The sequence below is a fragment of the Notamacropus eugenii genome, chromosome 1 (genome assembly GCF_028372415.1).
Source record: "Notamacropus eugenii isolate mMacEug1 chromosome 1, mMacEug1.pri_v2, whole genome shotgun sequence".
NCBI lineage: Eukaryota > Metazoa > Chordata > Mammalia > Diprotodontia > Macropodidae > Notamacropus > Notamacropus eugenii.
The window spans coordinates 217,764,095-217,785,422 of NC_092872.1; the positions used below are offsets into that span (position 1 = coordinate 217,764,095).

The 21,328-nt window shown below is 40.3% G+C and overlaps 1 protein-coding gene across 2 annotated transcripts; it reads right to left on the minus strand.

Annotated features, from left to right (window-relative positions):
• Positions 1-1,647: 1,647 nt before the first annotated feature.
• Positions 1,648-21,020, minus strand: C1H10orf53 (chromosome 1 C10orf53 homolog). Of its 2 annotated transcripts, none has more exons than XR_011971369.1 (3): positions 20,792-20,920; positions 4,835-5,193; positions 1,648-3,978 (listed from the first exon to the last, which is right to left on the minus strand). XR_011971369.1 is itself a non-coding variant. In XM_072627430.1 (3 exons), exons 1-3 carry the CDS (start codon positions 20,886-20,888, stop codon positions 3,914-3,916), a joined length of 282 nt encoding a protein of 93 aa, XP_072483531.1. In that variant the 5' UTR covers positions 20,889-21,020; the 3' UTR covers positions 1,648-3,913. The 2 variants fall into 2 exon arrangements, 1 of the variants encoding a protein (XP_072483531.1); XM_072627430.1 differs by having other exon boundaries at positions 5,074-5,193; positions 20,792-21,020.
• Between the last annotated feature and the right edge of the window lie 308 nt (positions 21,021-21,328).

Here is a 21,328-nt window from a genome sequence, read left to right on the forward strand (position 1 = left end):
GAAATAAAAATTAAAAGAAAAATCCAAGAACCATGGATGCTTCATCTTCAGGTCTATGAAAGTTGTCTTTTTAAACTAAGGGTAAACTAAGTCAGAAAGTTACAATATTGTCATGCTTCCTAACAGAACAATGAATGAATGAAAAAACTATGGTATTAGGACCAACCACACAATTGTACAATGGGGAATACCCTGTGAATTAGTCTTAAAAACAATTTTTGAACAACCTTCATGCAGATTAATGTGTCTCGGCATCAAGACTTATTTAGACATTAGTAGGGAAGGAGGCTGAAAATAATTATACTTCCAGATTAGATTTTCTGCATGACCTGGAGTTCTTCAAGCAACAGAAACGTAAGACACTGGGGATGAATCACTGATAGACTGGGAATGGAAAGAATACTGCCTCTGGAGTCAAAGGATCTGGGTTCATATCCCACCTTTCACACTTACTGCTCAAAGGATCTTGGACAGGTCACATAATTTCCCTGGGCCTCCGTCTCCTTATCTGTAAGATAGTGGAGTTGAACCAGAAGGTCTCTGAAGTCCCCTTTCAGAACAAACAGGATTCAATGACCATTGTGAATTGAGGCTAAGCAGGGAACAAACTGAGAATCTAGGGGCCTCTGCAGAGCACGTTTTGACTTAAAAGCTTTCAACAATCATACTTTGTTTTTCTATTCCAAGTACTAGAGAGTTAATAAAAAAAGATTTGAAATGGAGAGCAGTTCCCTGCAGTCATGAGGAAATGGTGGAAAGAGCAAATCTATGCTGGGGTCACTAATTAAATCTGAATGGATAGGGGTGAGGTCTACCTGAGTACAGCATACGGCAGGGTTTGATTTTAAGTTTACAGAGACACCAGGACTGGATGGCAGACTTGGGCAGCCATGAGAGGGTTAGGAAAGAGAATGAGTGTTTGCTGGGGTTGGGCAGGTTGATGAGAACAGATGACCCAAAGAGGTGGAACCACTTAATTTATGTCTTACTTCTCTCACAAAGGGAATGATGTTCAGAATGAGGACAGATCTAAAATCATTAAAAGATAATTGAAACTCAGGATAAATGAGGAAGGGGATGGACATTTAGAGAGGCTCAAACTGTCCTTAATGACTTCAAGTCCCCTGACCCAGCCAAATGATATCCAAGGCACTGAAAACATACTCCTAGAACATATTTGTGAGATATTTTTGAGGAAGTCATGGAGTACAGGAGAGATAACATGGGATTGAAGACAAGCAAATGCTATACCAATTTTCAAAAGGGAGAATAATGTGGAATTTTTCAAACTATAAAAATCACTGTTTAAAAATTTTGAGAATGAATTATTAACAGGCTGGATTGGGAGCACTTTGAAAGAAAGGTGACAAGCACTAGTAAGTTCCCTAGATTCTCCTCATTCCTTCCACATTTATTAAATGCTTACTATGCCCCAGATAAACAAAACAAGAACAATTCCCACCCTCAAGGAGCTTATATTCTATTCAGAGAGGTGGTAAGTAAACAACAAGTATGTTCGATTTACAACGAGAAGCAAATACAAACTATGCACAATGTACATAACATTGAGGGGAAGGCATTAAAAAATGGAAAAATCAGAAAAGGCCTCACACAATCATTAGATAAGAAAAATGCCACAAAAGTATACCTGATTTTAATGAAACATTTAATAAAACCCACCAAGATATCAAACAGTATTAAACAAGTGACAATTATTTAATGAGGTAGATTTAGAGCTTGGTTGAATGAAAGGATCAACTGAATACTGATATAAGTAGGATGCTACAGGACTCTGTCCTTGGCCCTGTTCAAATAGATATTTTTTTAAGGCCTTAGATAAAGACAGATGGTATGCTTGTTAAATCTGCAGATTATACAAAATTGGAAAAGGGAACTAAAGAACACTACATTTTTCTGAGCCTCAGTTTCCTCCACTAGAGAAAGGATTACATGTTTCCAAAGACTCCTATAGTAATTTGAAGTCCACGGGTAAAACAACTCACTTGACTAAATGCCTATGGACATTAATTTCAGAATTAGTGCATGATTGCAAAATGATAACAAAACAAAAAGTTTTTGGCATGATTATTTCCTGTATTGACTATATCAAATCTTTGTTTATTCCATGTTTGTTGCCACATTTTAGTTGTTATTTTCTCTAAAGAAAGAACAAGATCATATTATGTTTCTAATTCTTCCTCTTATGGATCTTTTCAGTTTTCCCCTTCTAAAGCACCTGTTTTGCTCGTAGTAATGGCCCAAAGCATGTAATTTTCTTGTTTTAGCTGACTAATTTTAGATAATTTTACATTACTAATTCAATTATCCCAGGATCTCAGAGTTAAAAGGGAAAGACATCAGAGGTTAGCTAGTCCAAAGCATTTTAAATAAGCAGATCCCCCTCCCCTTGGTGATAGGAATCTTTGATTTCTTGAGGCTACCCATTCTGCTTTTGGAGAGTTCTAAGTGTTAGGAAGCTTTTCTTAACATGAAGATTAAATCTGCCTCTTGGCAACTTGTCCCCATTTCTCCTCTGGAGCCAAGCAGAACAAATCTAACCCTTTCTTCCACATTTTAGTCCTTTAAAAACTTGAAACCCCAATCACACTCTTCCAAAAGCAAAGTGGATATCTAGAAGTGAGGACTTGGGGTACAAAGATAATGGCTGAAGATCCCAAACAAAAGGGGTCTAGATTAATGCAGGAATTTTGCACTGTTAGAAGGCCAATGAGAGCAGGGACTTAAATGTTTTATAATATAAACATATGCTAAATGTATTATAGGAAGAAGACAGCTCTTCTGTCTAATGTCTTTCTGGAACAAACTGGCCGCCATGACTCAGACTCGGGGAGTAGATACGAATGCTAAACTTATGCTAATTCTTACATCCCCACCATCTTCAGACCTTACCTTTTAATCTGTGGGCCTGATCAATCCTAGAGAACCCCCAAATCCCAGTCATAAAAATATTTCCCTGAATTTCCCATTATGTCAGCCTTTATATTCTATTAGATAACAAGTCTTATCAATTCTCCTTCACAGTTTCTCTCATATGCACCCTTCCCTTCTGTTTCCTCTACCATTGCCCTGGTCCTCACCCTTATGACTTCATGCTTAGACTATTATAATAGCCTTCTGAAATGACCCTGTCTCTAATTTCTCTAACCTCTTATATACTCTGTACATTACTACCTCCAAATCTGGGATAGCTTCTGTATCCCACCAAATTTTCCTATGGAACTGCTTTGATTAGGTTTTTTGCTTAAAACCTCCTTATTATCTATCAAATAAATTCCAAACTACCTAGCCTGGTATTTAAGGTCCTTCATAATCCTGCCCTAAATTAAATCTGTAGGGGTAAAAGGAGTATCTCAAAATTCTGAGTTTTAGGTTTCAGACTTTCAAAGAACTAAATTCTAGCTTCATAAATCTTTAATTTTCATGCGTGCTCATTTTCTTCCTTACTACAGACCAGATTGTTCACAGCTGCTGGCAACTCAGCATTATTACTGAGTGCTGCTGCTGCTGCTGCTATTAGACAGTATTTAATTACTTTCCTTCAGCTCAGTGCTACAGTGGATAGACTTTGTAGTCCGTAACTGTAGCCATTCTCCTTACAGGTCAGGGTGGAGGGATGCTGCAAAAGGCACAGTACTGTTATCATTATTATTGCTTATGGTGTAAGATGGATGCATTGTTTCCTAGTAGCCAGGTTAGAAAGACTTTGCTTTTGCACCAAGTTCGTTGTGTTCTTTTGCACAATCTCGGACCGTCCAGAGACAAGCCATATTCTGCAGCTTGACATGTGCCAAGTGAGTTGTTTTCATCTCCACAATTAAACTATCTGTTTCCCGCCATCCCAGGGGTTAGGAATCACTCTGAGCCTCACGGATGGGGAGAGATGGCTATTTCATTAGTAGGCATGTAGCACTGCTAGTTTGGCCTGCTCACACAGTGGGTCTAATTTGCCATCACCTCCTAGGGAAAAGAAAATGCAGTTGGTTAGCTTTCTCCACAGTCCAGTATTATTTTATTTAACTGATCAGCTTCTCTAAAAAAGGGATTTCGAAAAACAATTAGAAGGATGAATGTAATACTTACTAATCTTTAGCAGGACCAATAGTGAGACGGCCAAAGTTTTAAATTCAGCTCATGACACTGAGATATGAGTAAGCTCAGTCACATGTAGTCTTCAGATAGGATGCTAGAGTAAGCCCTTCAATTGAGCTTATAATGGAATATTCCTTAGAATATTGCCTTTAATTATCCCAGCAAACCTGGGTATGCTTTTCAAATGGACCTATGCCTTTGGAGGTCAGAGACAGTTTGACAAATGTTTATTGAGTCCCTACCATGTGCAAGGCACTGAGCAATATGTGGAGGTGATTGCCTTAAGTACTAAGGGGCATCATGAGAGGCAGCCTGGCCTCAGGGATAAATAAAACCTACCTCCCAGGGTTGTGTGAGGCTCAAATTGGATAATATTTATAAAGTGCCTAGCACAGTGCTGTGCTATATAAGTGCTAGTTATGATGATAATGAAGATGATTTTAGCTGGTAGATATCTGAGAGGATAGGGTTGTAAATTCTATAACCATCATCTGAAGCCTTTACACAGAAACTGGGATTGTTTTCTTTTTTAAAAGAAAACATTAAAAAAACCCCTTAAATTTCTGTTATTCTGGAAGAAATCATTGCAATTCATAGTATGATTTAGTAGAAAGGGACTCAGTTTAGGAGTTGAGAGACCCTAGTATTGTAGCCCCAGCTCTGCCATTACTAACAACTCATTGAGTGACTTCCCCTCTCAGAGTGTAAAACAAAGAAACTGTACCTCTAAGACACCAGCCAGCTCCTATCCTCCTGTTCTGAAGCCTTGTAATGCATTATGGATTCGAAGTGCTGGCAATGTGACAAAAGCACTGAAATCTAGCATTGATTTTAAAATATACTGAGAGACCCTTCACTTTAGCTCAAGTAGGAAACGTTGTCCTTATTTCCATGTTAATAAATACAGAGGTGATCTCCTTCAAGACGGAAGACAGCTCTTGGGGGTCTTGACTGGGGACTTACCAAACTCCAAGCTACTAATTTTGCACTGGAAAACGACTTCACCATTTACTATGAGCTCTAGGGCATCCCAGTCTTTTATCTTCTGTAGAATGACACGGTGTCCAGCTCTTTGTAATACATCTGAAAAAGAGGAAAAATGCACCAGGGGAAATGCAATCATTTTATGTTATTATGAGTGACAAACTGGTGAGTTGAAAGAGCTGTGGTTGGAAAGGCCTGGAAACCACAGCTTTTAGTTCTTTCTTGCCACTATCCTTGTGAACTTGTGAATCTTCATCTTTATGGGGTTCAAAGTTGCTTATCTCTAAAATAAGACAGTTGGTGTCAGTGATCTTGATGGTCCTTCCTGCTCTGTCTGGCATTCTATGAAAATGAACTAATATATTTGTGTTGAAAACACACCAAAAAACAAGCAAATAAAACCAAGCCCCAAACAAAACAATAAAATGATTTCAGGTTAATATTCAATTCACTTCAGCATATTCAAGGCTACTGAATTCACTCATATCTAATATAGTAATGAGCATTCCTTAACTGGTGGTGATGCCTTGGGTGATTGGTTATGTCCCATGGGTAAATCTTGACTCCTCAAACTGCTAGCAGGCTCCACCATCCACCCCCTCCTTCTCACCCCCAACACACACAGAACACTTAGCTCCTGGTGCCAAAATTAATAAAGATTTAGCTTGAATCCTGATAGAGTCCTAAGAAACACCAAAGAAAAACCCTGTCTGAAAAGGCTAAGAACCCAGCTTTAGAGTGAGATCAGCTTTCTCTCCAAGTTAATACCAAACAGTTTCATAATAACTGTTGAAAAATGAGCTTTTATGAATGTTTTGACAACTAAGAATCTAGTGGGGCTTTCTTGTCCCTGACACACTAGACTTTTTCACTCTCACCTTCAGACTTTGTGATTGAGATGCTCTTTAAAATCAATTTATATTTTATACTTTAAATTTTTTATATTTATATTTTCTATATTCATATTTTACTCACCTGGAAAAAACTCTGCCAGGATTTAAAAATTAAGTTCTTTGGATTTTTCAATAGTATATTTTTTCTTTTAATTATCCCTCTCTTCCTGATATTTTCACTCTGAAACAGGAATGGGTCTGCTGGAGGAAGATCTTGATGCCACCAGTACCACCATCAGCAACTTTGATTTGCATTTGAAATCTTTAGCCCCATTAATCAAAGAATAGTGATTCATTTAGAGTTACACCTCTGTCAGTGGTAAAGTTAACTAAAATCGCATTCTTTTGATATTTCTCTAGTTGAGGACATTAAAACTTTGAAGAAGACTACAGAAATGTCGGCTGTTTGTGAGAGAGGGAAGGAAATGAAAATGATTTGTGAATTATTTTAAAAGTGTTTTAAATGTATTTGTATTTAAGTTTTCAGGTCTTGGTTTTGGAAATTTGGAATTTTCCTTTAGTCTAAGGAAAAAGGACCCGACAACTTCTGTAGTCAATGCACACGGCTTGAATTTCCCCACAAGGTAGGGGTTCCCCTTGAGGGTAGTGACAGGTGGAAAGTAGTAAGAAATTAGGTGTCGTGTATCTAGGTAGAAATAAAGTCATGAGTGCTGACTTGTTCTCCTTTCTGCCTATTCTAATCACTGGGAAACTGATGTGAGTTTCTTTAAAATTTATCCTTAAGTCTTTCTTGGCTGAGACAAAACTTTTGAGGCAGTGAAATTGTCTCAAAAGTTTGGTGTGGGTGTTTTGTTTTTTTCAAGGTAGGGGGTAGATTACTCAAGAAAAACTCAGGATGTTAAAGCTGGAAGAAACTTTAGAGATGATTTAGTCTAAACCTACTATTTTTATAGATGAAGAGACAGGTCTAGGGAAGGAAATGACATTTGTTTTTATTTCCTTCTCAAAATGTGCGTGTGTATGATTATACATGCCACTTATAAGTATAGTTATCAAATTAATGATGCACTTTCTTTTTTTTTCCCAAATAAAAGTGTTGCTCAGTTGTTTTAGTCAGGTCAGATTTTGCCATTTTAAAAACTAAGGCACTGAGGCAGTCAGGGTTAAGTGATTTACCCAGGGTCACACAGCTAGTAAGTGTCTTAGGTCAGATTTGAGTAAATCTTAAATTTGGAAGTGCCAAATATTGAATGCCCTCTCAAGTCAGTGGTGATGGTAACCCCTGATTGAAAGGCCTTCTTAAGAATGGCTATGTAACGTGAGAAACACTTTTCCTGACTCTGCTACCTTATTTTTTTTCCTAAGCAAAATTAGCATCTCTGGGTAGGAAAATACATATTCTACTTTATATAGATACTTGACTATATGTTCCTTGAGGGCAGGAGGCTATATCTTATTTAAACTATGTATTCATTCCAGTTATTAGAAGAGTGTTTTGTGGATTGTAGATGCTTCACTGGGATAGGAATAGGGACTGGCCCACTATTTCCTTGGTATAGTGTTAACTATACCTCTGTTAACATATGTAGAAAGGATGGCACCTTCTCAGCAACATAAAGTCTTGTAGAGTTGCCTAGGGCACCAAGAGGTTGGCTAGGGTCACACACAGCCAGTATATGTTGGAGTCATGACTTGAACCCATGTCTTCCTGCAATCGGTCAGCTCTCTATTCAGTCAGTCAATAAAGATTTATTATGTGCCAGCATCAGGGATGCTATAAGCATCAGGGATACAAAGTAAGGCATAAGGCAGTCCCTGCTTAGCAGATTTCAGAAAAATCTGGAAAAACTTACATGAACAGCTGCAAAGTGAAGTGAGCAGAATGAGGAGAACATTGTCCACAATAACAGCAACATTGTGTGAAGATCAACTATGGCTGATTTAACTTTTCTCAGCAAAGCAATGATCCAAGGCAATTCCAAGAGTCATGATGGACAACATTATCCACACCAGAGAAAGAGTTGATAATGGTGTCTGAATGCATATCAAAGCATATTATTTTTGCTTTATTTTTTGTGTATTTTTTCCTTTTGAAAACTTTTTTTTCCCAAGCTTTCTTCTTTTACAACATGACTAATATGGAAATATGTTTTACATCACTGTATGTATATATATATATGTATATACATATATATATATAACTGTATTAAATTGCCTAACATCTTACAGAGGGGGAGGGAAAAGAGGGAGGGACAAAATTTTGAACTCAAAATTTTATAAAAGATGAATGTTTAAAAAAAAGAGTTTCTGCTCACAAGGAGCTCACAGTTTAATGCAAACTGTGTGCAAACAAGTTACATACAGAATAAATTGGAAACAATTAGCAGAGGAAAGGTATTAGAATTAAGAGAGGTTGGGAAAGGCTTCCTAGAGAAGCTGGAATTTGAAGGAACTAGAGAAGCCAGGAGGCAGAGATGAGGAGGGAGAGAATTCCAGGCGTGAGGGATAGTCAGAGAGAACGATGGAGTCAGGACATGGAGGAACAGTATGGAAACCAATGTCTCTAGATTGGTGTGTGTGTGTGTGTGTGTGTGTGTGTGTGTGTGTGTGTGTGTGTGTGTGTGTGTGTGTGTGTGTGTGTGTGTGTGTAGGTGGGGTTAGGGGTAAGAAGACTGGAAAGATGCGTGGGGGGCAGGTTACGATAAACAGAAGATTTTATATTTGATCCTGGAGGTGATAGGGGCCACTGGAGTTTACTGAACAGGGAGGTGGTATGGTTCACCACATACTCTAGGAGGATCATTTTGGCAACTCGCAGAGACTCTGGCATGGAGACCCACCAGCAGCTCTTGCAATAGTCTTGCATGAGATGATGAAGACCTGTATCAGGGTTGGAGCAGAGTCCACCCTGCCATGTTACTCTTTAGACACTTAATATTTGTTACATGATACTAGGTATTTGTTAAATGAGCAGCATATTCTTATGGACAAAGCAGTAGGGTTGCAGTCATGGGATCTTAGAGCAGAAGAGACATGGACATCACTTTAACCCAAGCCAGAACCAAGAAGAAATCCTTTCTACAATATCTTTGATAAGTGGCCACGCATACTTCTAGTGACAGGGGACTCACTGCTTGAAATTAAATAGACTTACATGTGAGTCAGAAGAATTATATTCAGTTTGTTCTGATTCTACTACCAACTAAGAAGGTCATACGATCACAGCTTTAAAGCTGGAAGAAATCTGCATGGCCATTTATTCCAGCTGTCTCACTTAACAGATTGAGAAAACTGAGACCCAGAGAAGTTAAGTTACTTGCACAAGGTCACCCAGGTTGTAAGGAGCAAAGACAGAACTCAGGTTCTCCGACTTCAAATCCAACACTACTGAACCACATTGCACGATTGTACCAGGGTGATTCAAAGGGTTCTGTTTCTCTAATTCAGATTTTTCATCTATAAAATGGAATGATAGTCCTCCAATGACATTCACTGAGTACTCCCTAGGTGCATGACACTCTGTTGGGTTCTGTGACTCATAAGTTGATACTTTTTTGCCCAGCTAAATAATGATGATTCACTAAGGCTTAAGAAGGTACTCTAAGTGATTAAACTGGAAAGAGAAGTCAAAAGAGGTGACTGTTTTTGTCTGTTTTTTAAAATTCCCATATTTCATTTGATCTTGCTTTCAGAAAAATAGACAAATGTGCCAATTAATTGTATTTAATTACTATGATGAGTGCCCTGTCTAAATGTTGGCATATGTCCACTTCATCTTTCTATCAGTTCAGCACAACCAGCTCCAACTGTGAAATATTTAATTGCAGAATTTTAATTTCATTTTGAAGGCAGAAACTTCAGAAAGTAACAGCAAAGATTTCAATTAGCGAGAGAGCTCTCCTGGAGCACCCAGGGGCTGTGTGATCAGTTTCATCAGATATTTTCAGCTGGGTAGCCTCAAGGATAGACAGCAAAAGAAAATTCTGAAAGTTATGCATACTTTTAAAAAGAAGCAATGGCCTCTATATCCTTTGACCCTGAGATTCCATTGCTAGGCATATACTCCAAGGAGGGGCATTTAAAAAATAAAGGCTTCACATGCTCCAAAATATTGGTAGCAACATTTAAAACCTGATTTGCCTTTGTTTCCTCTTCTGTAAAATGAGCTGGCAAAGGAAATGGCAAATCACTCTAGTCTTTGACAAGAAAACCTCAAATGGGGTCACAAAAAAACCAACATGACTGAAAAATAACTGGAAAACAAAAGAAAGATTCTTATGGAAACAAAGCAGATTGGATTGGAGAATGGCTAAGCACAGTGTGGTAAATAACATTGGGATATCATTGTGTTGTAAAAGATGACAAATATGATGAATCTAGAGAAGCACAAAAAGACATATGAATGGATGCAAAATGAAGTAGGTAGTCAGGAAAACAATACACAAATCAAGTCAATAAGCATTTATTAGGTACCTACTAGGCATTGTACTAAGTACTGGAGATACAAAGAAAGGGAAAAAGCAGTGTCTGCTCTCAAGAAGCTTACAATCTAATGAAGGAGACAAATTGAAAGACAACTACATACAAATTACATATATATGTGTATATATATGTATGCACACATACACACTATATATACACACATACACATATACATATACACACATACATATAAATTAGGGATAATCAGAGAAAGAAATAACTAGAATTAAGGGGAATCGGGAAATGTCCTTGCAGAAGGTGAAATTTTAGCTAGGACTTGAAGAAAACCAGGGAGGCCAGAAGATAGAGAAGAGGAAGAAGAGAATTCAAGGCAAGGGAGAGAGCCAGAGACAATGCCTGGGGTCAGGAGATGGAAGCAAGGAGGCCAGTGTCACTGAATCACAGAGTGTATAGAAGGGAATACATTGCTTAAAAGACTGGGAAGGTAGGAAGGGGTCAGGTTATGAAGGACTTTAAGGGCCAAACAGAAGATTATCTATTGAATCCTGGAAAAAGTAGAACACTGGAATTTATTGACTCTCTAGGTGACTTCAAATGATTTCAAGTGTTCAGACTTGAGCTTTAAGATCAATTTGTCAGCTGAATAGAGGATGGTCTGGAGTGAGGAGAGGTGGGATAGAAAGAACAAGCAGCAGACTAATGTTACAGTCCAGGTGGGTTGTGGGCCTACACCAGAGTGCTGGCAGTGTCAGAAAAGAGAAGGGGGCATATATGAGAAATGTGTTGAAGGGAGAATCAGATTGGATATGGGGAGGCAGGGTGCAGGGTGAAACAGTAAGGAGGCAAGGAAGACACCTAGATTATGAGCTTGGATGACAGGAAGGATGATGGCCGTATACTTGAAGGACCATGGCCAGGCAGCAAGGATGATGGTACCTGGCCAGGCAGCTGGGTGGTGGGTTGAGAAATCCCCCAAAGAGAAATGCTCCGATAGATGAATGGCAGCAAGTACAAAGATGAGAGATAACTGGACAGAGAGTCATGGGACCAACCTTCGTGGCCCTGACCGACTCTGTGAATGGAATAGGGTCGAATCTATAAATGAGGGAGCATTGGAGAAGATTGTAAAAGAGGATATTCCAAGTGCACCCCGACCCTCGGCACAGGGCCTTTCACTTAATGGTATAGTGATACAGGATAGGTTTGGAAATAGTAATGGCCTTCCTTGTACACACAGCAAAGCAGGAAAAGAGACGTGTATGAGTCAAAGCTCCTTCTCCACCTTGTCCTCAAGTAAGAGGTATGGATCCCCAGTTTCCAAGGAGGTATTTGTATCCCATCCACCCCCCAATAGTGCCTGTCTGTGCTGAAGGTCTGCTCAGCAAAGATGGAAGGACAAGCAGAGTTCTCAGGATGGTTGGGTTCCATTTGCCCTCATGCTCTTCAGATCCTCTGAAACAGTCGTGTAGGAACTAGCTGATCTAGGATGTGTTTGGTTGTCCACTCTGAATTTGTTGAAGATGTCTATTGTCCCAGTGATGGGATATTCTCTCAGCTCTAGGATGACAGACTTGGGCCTTTGGGATAACACTGATTTGCTCCTTGCCATCCTGAAGCAGCTCAACTTTGGGTTTGTGGTTTGATTCTTGTAGCTCTAGCATGATTTCCTGAAGGGTTTGGATATGCTGGGATATTCTGTCCTTTCTGGTCCATTGCTCTTCCTTAACCTTTCTATGCACTAATACTCTTTCTCTATCAGGAAATGATGCAGTTGGCAATATTCTCCTGTAATCATCCAACTCCAGCCAATGAAAGGTCTCTCCATCTCTTCCTCCTCCTGAGAGAGAAGTTCCTTGGCTTCTTCAAAATCCTTTCCCAGGAGGCTCAAAATCTCTGGAGTTTCTCCCTGTAATGGTGAACAGCCTCTTCTATGTGGGAGAGTTTGTGAGCCCCATGTTCTGGCATTTGGCAGCAGGGTACCCAGAGTGATGTCTGGTCCTCTTCACAGAAGAACTTGAGTGGGACACTGGTTCCATCCTTCAGAGCTCTGCAAGCAAATCAAGCTGAGCCACTTACCAATGTCAGTCATCTTTTCCAGGCTCATACAAAGTGCTGGGAGTTCTCTGAGCTGGGAAACCTGCCTGCAATTAGGACAAGAGAAAGGCATGACTCCCACTCTCCAGCTCCTGGAGAGACATGCTTGGCAAAAGCTGTACCCACAATTCATGGTGACTGGCAGAGAAAAGTAGATCCTACAGATGCTACAGGAGATTTCCCTCTGCAGTTTCTGGACCATGTTCATATCAGTAGCCATTTTTCTCTCTCTGGAGCTTCTTTCCTGCAGCAACTGAGATCAAGGGACTCAGTTCCACTCAAGGAAATGTTTCTGATCAGGATAAGCCTCCCCTCTTATAGAATGTAGCCCTGCTCCTTTAGTGCCACCCAAATAAGATGAGAATTCACCTTTCCGGGAATCCTCAAGTTAAACAAGCTAACACTTGCTACTTGCAGCAACCCTGAGGCATGTAGGGCTCACACTTCCGGTTGATGTCTGTGGATTGACAAGTTTCACAATGTTGAGGCCCTGGGAAGGTCTGGACTTTTCAGTAGGAGTCCCAGCCTTACTTGAAATGGGTGTCCTTCTTTTCAGGTTTCTTTACAAAGAGCTGGCAGCATCCTGAATAGAGAACTGGACTTGGAGTGAGGACACGGTGATGTCTGCCTCTGCAGCTTCTTCGCTTTGTGATTGTCCTCCTTATTTCTCACCTGGCTGGAATGAGTTCTCCACTATGTCCTTTGTTTCTCCTGGCTCTCCTTCTGCCTGTATGAACCTTCCTTTTCACGGTTTCCTGTACTAGATCCTCATCCAAATCATGCCCTCTAATGGGAAGTATCCCTCAGGGTTCTGTCCTGGGTTCTCTTCTCTTCTCCTTCCATACGACTTCACTTGGTGATCTCATCTGCACCCCTGGATTTAATGACCATCTCTATGCTGATGATTCTCAAATCCTCATCTTTTTTTTTTTTTTTAATTTAAATCATCATAAGGGATGTTACTCTGGGAGGGAAGAGGAAAAAGGATACAGGGGAAAATGTTGGCAATGAAAAACCAAGAGACCAAAAAAATCTGTTTAAAAATATTTTTGGAAAAGAATTCAATGCCATTTTCTTTGGTATATTTGTGATATGTTCATAAATGTGTATTTGTTTTTATTGAACCGTTCACTTCAATACTCCCCTAACATTCCTCTGAGGTCTACCATGGGGTAGAAGTGGCCTGTGTTTGTGAAGGCTATGTCAGTAGACTCCAGGTTCTTGGTGGGTCCTACCAAGGTAGAAAGATTTCTGGTACAAGCCTATGATGGACTATGTGGATATTTATTAAATAAATAAGATCAAATCCATTGGCACAGTAGAACAAGACTTGGAGTAGAAGTCAGAAGAACTGGGCTCTGCTTCCAACTTGGCCACTTGTATGCCCTGTGGGTCACTTAATCTCTCTGGGCCTCAGTTTCCTCATATGCAAGATGATGAAAGGGTTGGACTAAATCAGGGGTTCTTAACTATGTGTCTGTGAGCATTTTTAATTTCTTAAAAAAAATTTCAACATCTGTATTTCAATATAATTGGTTTCCTTTGTAATCTTGCTTATTTTATGCATTTAAAAATATTCTGAGAAAGGGTCCATAGGTTTCACTAGGTTTCCATAAGACCCATGACACAAAAAGAGTTTAAACATCCCTGGACCAGATCTTTAAAATCTCTTCTTGTTCTAACAGCCTAGGAAAATTATAAGGAAGGCCATACATCTTTGGTTGGTAAAGATAATAATTCAATTTAACCAGTGACTCTTTGCCTCTAATTCTTCATGACCCCACTCATTACTCAATCCTTTTCCAATTTGGTGTTAGTGTCCACCATGCTGCTGCTGCTACTACTGCTGGGACAGTATTAGTGTTGCCAAGTAGCGTTGATTATGCTTCCACATGAGGGTTATCCCTCATGTTTGTCATCTCCATTTTTATGAAAACTATCCTAGTTCAGCTCTTAACATTTGCTGTTTTCTGCCTCGTCTCTCTCCTCTCACAACAGCTCTTCATACCACAGTTCAAATAATCTTCCAAATGCTCTATCACATCATTCTTCTATTTGAAAACATTCGGTAGCTCTCCTTACTATTCTGTAATACCTACCTGTATGATCCTAGCATTCAAAACCACTACAACCTGATGTCTACCTGCCCTTTTTGGCAATGGATGCAGTAATAGACCTGGAGTCAGGAAGACCTTCGTTCAAATCCAGCCTCGGGCACTTACTAGGTGTGTGACTCTGGGCAAGTTACTTAATTAACCCTGTGTGCCTCAACTTTTAATGGAGACACTAAAAGCACCTCTCAGGGGTTGTTGTAAAGATAAAATGAGTTATTTGTAAAGCACTATAACCTGAAAAATATGTATTATAAATGCTATTTATTATTAATTTCTACATTTCATCAAAATTGGACTATTTTATGTCGTCCACTCTTGTCCTGTCCTTTTCCCCAGTCTCCATGGTTTTGTCCATACCCATTAATATGCTAGATGGGGTACTGTGTCCACCACCACCACCTCCATCTGTGGAAGTCCTTCCCGTTTGTAGTTTCAATTCAGATGCCACCTCCTCCATGAAGCCTTTCTTGATTTCTCACCAGCCGATCATTATCTTATCATTATCTGTGACTTGAACTGGTCACAGCACATCGACTGGAACTCCCTTTTGTGCTTACCACTCTCCCCTGGCATCAGAGTTATTTTTGTATATGCCCCTCTCATCCCTCCCCCCCCCCCCCACTATACTGTAAGCTACTTTCTCTAGCAGATCTGTTTTTGTACTTCAGGCATACAGCACAGTACTTTGCACATAGTAACTGCTTAACAAATGTTTGTTGAATTAAAATAGTTTCTATTTTTTAAACTGCCCTAAACACAAACAAGGCCTGCTATAGTTGCTGTGATTTTGTAGGTACAGGTTCCTGTGGGTTTACACACCCTCAGTTCCAACAGTGCCAACAGCACAGGGTGAAAAGAGGTACAATCATATCTGGAAGCAGCAAGTGGGTGGTCTACACTTTTGTCTCCATGACCCCTTGTGGCTGCCTACAGTGACTGGAATCATTCCCTTGGAAATGTACTCTCATTTGATGTGCAGTAATGAGGGTCTGAAGGAATTAAAATATAGAGTAGACTACCCTCCATTATCCTGTTGGAGGAGGTGGGGGGGATAATAATCACATCAGCATCATTATCGGCTTTTCACGGTAAAGCAAGAGAGCATTCTGTATGTGGTAAACACGATTTAACCTGTAAAATAATCAAAACCAAGCCTGAAGGGTTTAGAATAATTTTTTAAAACTAAATTAGAGCATAGTATGGAAAAATGTTTATGAGTATCTTCTCTATTCCCTACCCCATCTTTTACAAAATCATATATCAGAGAATCTCAAAACATAATGAAAATTCTTAACAATTCCAAATACTCTTTTTTTTTTTTTTTGTGACAGAGAGCCATACAATTCCCAAGTATTTGGGAATTTTGTGTGTGTGGAGGGGGTGGGGGAAGGAGATGCTGAAAGACAACCTGTGGACTCCATCTCAGAATAATGTTTTAAAATGCTGAAAATAAAATGCATAGGATTACAACAATTGTATTGAAATAAAAATGTAATCTTTTCCACGTCCAAATTCACCTATCCCTCCTGAAATCTGTCCACAGACTCTATGCTAAGAACTTCCAGACCACACAATCTTGAAGGCCCCTGCCTACTGTAATTCAGTTCAGCCAACATTAATTAACCACTTATTGTGTGTAGGACAATATAATGAGCACTGGGGATACAAAGATAGAAAAGGTAATGATCCTTATCCACAGGGCATTTACATTCTGCTAGGGAAACAACATGTACACAACTAGATACAATATTTACATGAAGTAATACAGGTATCTTCAAGAGGGGAAACAAAGAGTACAAAATTTCTGATCCTATAAATCTGTTGCTGGTGGATAGACATTCAATAATAAGCTAGTCAGCTACTTAAAAAACAAACAAACAAAAAACAAAAACTTTTATTGCAGAAGAGAATGTATTTTTAACTTTCATAATGTCTACCAATGAAACAGTGGATAGTCTGGGCAAGTCACCTGTTTGCCTCATCTGTAAAATGAGCTGGAAAAGGAAATAGCAAACCACTCCAATATCTTTGGCAAGAAAACCCCAAAATGGGGTCAGAAGAGTCAGACGTGACTGAACAACGACAACAAAGGTCTACCATCTTTATATCTGCTTAGGAAAGAATGGGCATAGGGTTGGAAAGCTATATTTTGGCAAAGTAATGGAAATTCGAGGTAACAAGCTATTAAGCATTAATGAGAGTGCCTCTGTTCTTTAAATGTCATGACCACCCACTGAGGACCAAGCTTTCAAGTTCTCAATAGTTGCTACAGGTTGGGTATGAAAAGAAAGGCCAGATAAATTTCCTCCCTGAAATGGAAGACTTATAAAAGCTCTGGCTAAACTTCTGGATAAATCAACCTAAAGCTGTTAAACCCCTCACGGAAGGAAGGCCTCTTTGAGGGCTGACACCTCATTCTTTAAGTAGGATTTGTGTTAACTGACCAAAAATAGAAAAATTCTTTGGAACACCTTGCCAAAGTTATTTCACACTCTCTGCCAGTGACTTACATGTCATTGTTAGGAGGTGGACACCAGGAGATTTCGCTTCTTCCTCCACGCGTGGGAGATGTAACCAGTGCTGTCATTAATGGCCATTGCTGATGTACACCAAGGGAAACAAGAGTGATTTGCTTTGTCTGTCACTTGAATGAGAGCGGATTTTGTTTTCAAGGGTCAGTTCCTGCTGGCAACTATTGGTGGATTAGCTGATAGAGAATAAGTGAACTAGGCAAAGAAAAGATTCAGGCAGGAAAACCAGCGAATATTTCTTGTTAAATATCCATTTCATATTTCAGCACAATCTCCTGTCCTACCATCTCTCTCTCGTGATCACTGTTTGCTCCTTGTGATGTCTGTTCTCTTGGTAAATCTGTCATTCACTTTCTACCTTGATTTGATTCAATGTTCAGTCTTGAATTAATGGTCAGTTATTTCAGCATTGCTTTCTAATCCAACCTGGAATCCCTCTCCTATTAAAGATTATGTTGTTTTCTCTCCCTGCTAAACCTCAGCTTAGGTCATCTCTGCCAACTCAATTATTCTGGCATCTGTATGAAGGACGGATTGTAGAAGGAAAGGAGTGGAGGCAGGAAAACTCATTAGGATTTGCAATATTCCAGGCAGGTGGTAATTTGATAATAAGGACCTGTTACAAAATAATGAAAATGGGAATGATAAAGGTTGCATAAACAGAAGCAGTAAGACTTGCTAACTGGTTGATTGCCTATGAGAAGCCAGAGATGAGGAAGAATAAAAAAGGACCTCAAAATTATGAACTTGGAATACAACTTGGAATGTTGGTATCTCAGACAAAAATAATGAAGTGGGATGGAGGAAAAGGTTTACGGGGCGAGCTCAATTTTGGACTGAACTGAGTTTAAGATATTGGTCAGATGAGTTGAATTGAGTTTAAGGTGTTGAGTTGGCATGCAAGTACTCCTATGCAGCTAAAAAGGACTGGTGAGTTACGTTGGGGGTCCATTTAAGGTTATGCAACATAGGTCCGTAGGGGGAGAAGTTGGCCACTGCATTGATCAGAGTGATTAAGTCTTCCAAAGTTATTTTCCTTTACAAAAATTGTTTTCCTGGTTCTGCTTGCTTTATCCTAGATCAGTTCATACCCAATCTAGAATTCTCTGAAACTGTCTTTTGTTACTGCTAATGGCACAATAATATTCTATTGCATTCATATACCACAACTGGTTCACTGTCTTTAGACTAATTCCTTTAATTTCTTTTCTTTTTAATCCCACTTCAAGATCAGGGAGTTTTCTTTGCATTCAACACTTTCCTCCCTGGAATGGTCTTTCTTTTTAACTCTCTCAACCTCCATCCATACCCTTGCCCCCATTATTTGTTTCTCTCTTGAGTTTGATATATTTCTACACCAAACTGCATAGCAAGTTTCACCTCCTTCTTCCTTCTTGCTACGGTAGTGTATTCCTTTTATCATCCCTTCTTCAAATTCTGAGAATAGAATCATTCCACCCACAGGTCCTCTGTTTTTCTTATTTAACTCCCCCAATACTCTTTGAAGACATTTGATTTTTGAAAGAACACTTTCTTTTCCCTCTATGAGAATGTTAGCACATCATTATACAGCTCCCTCCAATTGCTTAAATAAATTTACCTTTCCAAGCCTCTCTTTACTCTTGTGTTTGCATTTCAAAGTTCCTACTGAGATCTGTTCTTTTCATCATTAATGTTTGAAATTAATCCATTAAAAATCAAATCACCTTCCTTTGCCCTCCCTCCCCCCCCCAGTATTCAACTTTCCTGGATAAACTGTTCTTGGTTATACAAGCCTCTCTCTTCCAACTTCTGGACTATTGTATTGCAAGATTTCTCATTTATAGTAGAAGCTGCTAGGTCTTATGCAAGCATGACTATGATACTTAAATTACTTCTTTCTGGATGCCTGCAGTATTTTTTCTTAGATAAATTCTAGACTTTGGCTAAAACATTCTTTTAGATTTTTCCTTTCAGGGTTTCTTTCTGGATGTGATCAGTAGATTCTATCTTCATTTTGCCCTCTATTTCTAATAAATAATAGTAAAATTTATGTAATTAAATATTATATAATTATTTATATAATTATGTAATAACTATATAAATACACAAAAAATAATTATATAAATATAACAATAAAATTGTAAAAATTATAAAAAATAAAGTCAGGCAGCTTTTATTTATGATTTCTTTAAATGAAATGTCCACTTTAAAAATCACATGGCTTTCAGGGTGTCTGATGATTCTTCAATTACCTCTCTGACCTGTTTTCTTGTTTGGTTGTTTTTGATATCATATATCATACATGTTCTAATATTTCTTGCTATCTCATAGAGTCATTGATTTGTTTGGTCTAGCCTAGTTTTCAGGGAGTTCACTACTTGAGCAAGGACTGCTACTTTCTGTTCTAAGCTGTTTATTCTTCTTTATAAGTCTTTCCACCAGAGCTTTTATTTCATTTTTAAAAAATCTTCCAGGTATTTCTTCTAGGTATTCATGTAGTCTTTGTGGAAAATCCACTTTTTTCTGTGTGTACCATCACAATCATACCTTATATCTCCTCTTTAAAATTGCTACCAAGACCACTCAAGCTGTTCTAGAGTGCGGGAAATTGATTGATATAGATGATGGACTGGTTGTAAAGGGCTTCAGAAGCTAAAAGTGGGAGATTACACTTGATCTTAGAGGTAATAGGGAGTCACTGAAGTTTGTTGAGTAACTGACATGGTCAGATGTGCACTGAAGAAAATCACCATATGATTTACGGAAATGAGTTACAGTTATAAAATTAAGACTGTGAGCTCCTTGAAAAACAGGTACTGTCTTTTACCTTTCTTTGTGTTCTGAGCACTCACTATGGTCCCTGCCACACAGCGGGCGCTTACTAAATTTTTATTGTCTAATTGAATGGAAGAACTGGTTTTGGTAAGGGAAAAATCCTAGGAAGCTCTATCACTTTGAGGGAGTCTTTCAGAAGGATTTTTGGAAAGACATAAGGCAAGAGTCACACAAGTTGAGAAAGCAGATATGTTGCTGAATTAATCCCATAGTCATCGAGTTGGAAGAGAGCCCTGTGAGCAGTTAGTCCAAGCCTACCCTACCCATGACACACCAGACTAGTCACCTAGCCCGTGCCTGAAGATGCCATGGAAGGTGAACCCACTTCTCAAGGTGTGCCTTTCCACTCTGGGACAGCCAACATTGTTGGCAGGTTTTCCCTAACATTACGAATTGGCCTCTTTGTAACTCTGGCCCGTTTCTTTTTATTCTGTCCCAGGAAAAGGGAGAAGGAAGGAAGGAAGGAAGGAAGGAAGGAAGGAAGGAAGGAAGGAAGGAAGGAGGGAAGGAAGGGAGGGAGAAGAAAGGAAACAAGCCTTTATACAGTACCTACTGCGTGCCAGGCTCTGTGCTAAGAGCTTTACAGCTATTATCTCATTTGGCCTCACAATAACCCGGGGAGGTGCTATCAGTATCCCCATCTTACAGAGGAGGGCACTGAGGGGGGCTCATGCCTCGCCGGGCCCCCTATCGCGCGGGTGTCCCTGGCAGAAGCCCTCGACCTTCGCCTTTCTCTGCCTCCAGCCGCAGCTGCCTAAGCACGTGGTCACGCTGTCCCGCCCCCACGAGTCCCGCCCCTCGGGGTAGGCCCCGCCCCGCCAGCCCCGCCCCCTCCAGCGCTCACTTAGCATGCCCTGCAGGCGGAAGGTGCGGTGCTCCACGGTCAGGTTCAAAGAGCGGTAGGGACCGTAGCGCATGAAGACGACCGCTTTCTTTGGCATAGTGGACCGCGCAGGCGCAGGCGCAGGCGCAGACTGCTGCTGGTCGGCGATGGGCGGTGGGGCCGAGGCTGCTAGGGGCGGAGGCTCTTCCGGCCTTGGCGGGCGAGCGGGAGGAGGAGTCCGAGGATAAATGAGGGCTTGAGGACAGGGGCCGTGGGGGAGGAGACCCCGCGGAGGGGGTGTGGTGGGTCCGGTGTGGGCCGGGTGATGAAGTCACAGAGGGGGGCCTTATGAAGTTGGCGGTGACAGAGCCGGGTCCCGGGGCCCCTCGTGGGCCGGGCGTAGCCCCGGGACTTGGGCCCCAGGGCGAAGCGCAGGAAAGCCCCCGGGCCGGCCCACGGTGAAGGCCCGGCGTGGGGTCTCCCTGACGGCGTAGAGCCCCAGGATCCGGGAGAAGTGAGTTCAGATCCGGCCTCGGACGCTTAGCAGCCCCGTGACCC

What these genes read in the sequence shown, in the direction of transcription:
- C1H10orf53 (XM_072627430.1), bottom strand. Translation starts at nt 20,888, where the DNA reads ATGCCAAAGAAAGCGGTCGTCTTCATGCGCTACGGTCCCTACCGCTCT. An exon ending in CCGCCTGCAGGGCATGCTAA is followed by an intron (nt 5,194 to 20,791) that starts GTGAGCGCTGGA and finishes CCTCTTTTTCAG; the next exon opens with ATGTATTACAAAGAGCTGGA. An exon ending in AATTAGTAGCTTGGAGTTTG is followed by an intron (nt 3,979 to 5,073) that starts GTAAGTCCCCAG and finishes TCTTTTCCCTAG; the next exon opens with GAGGTGATGGCAAATTAGAC.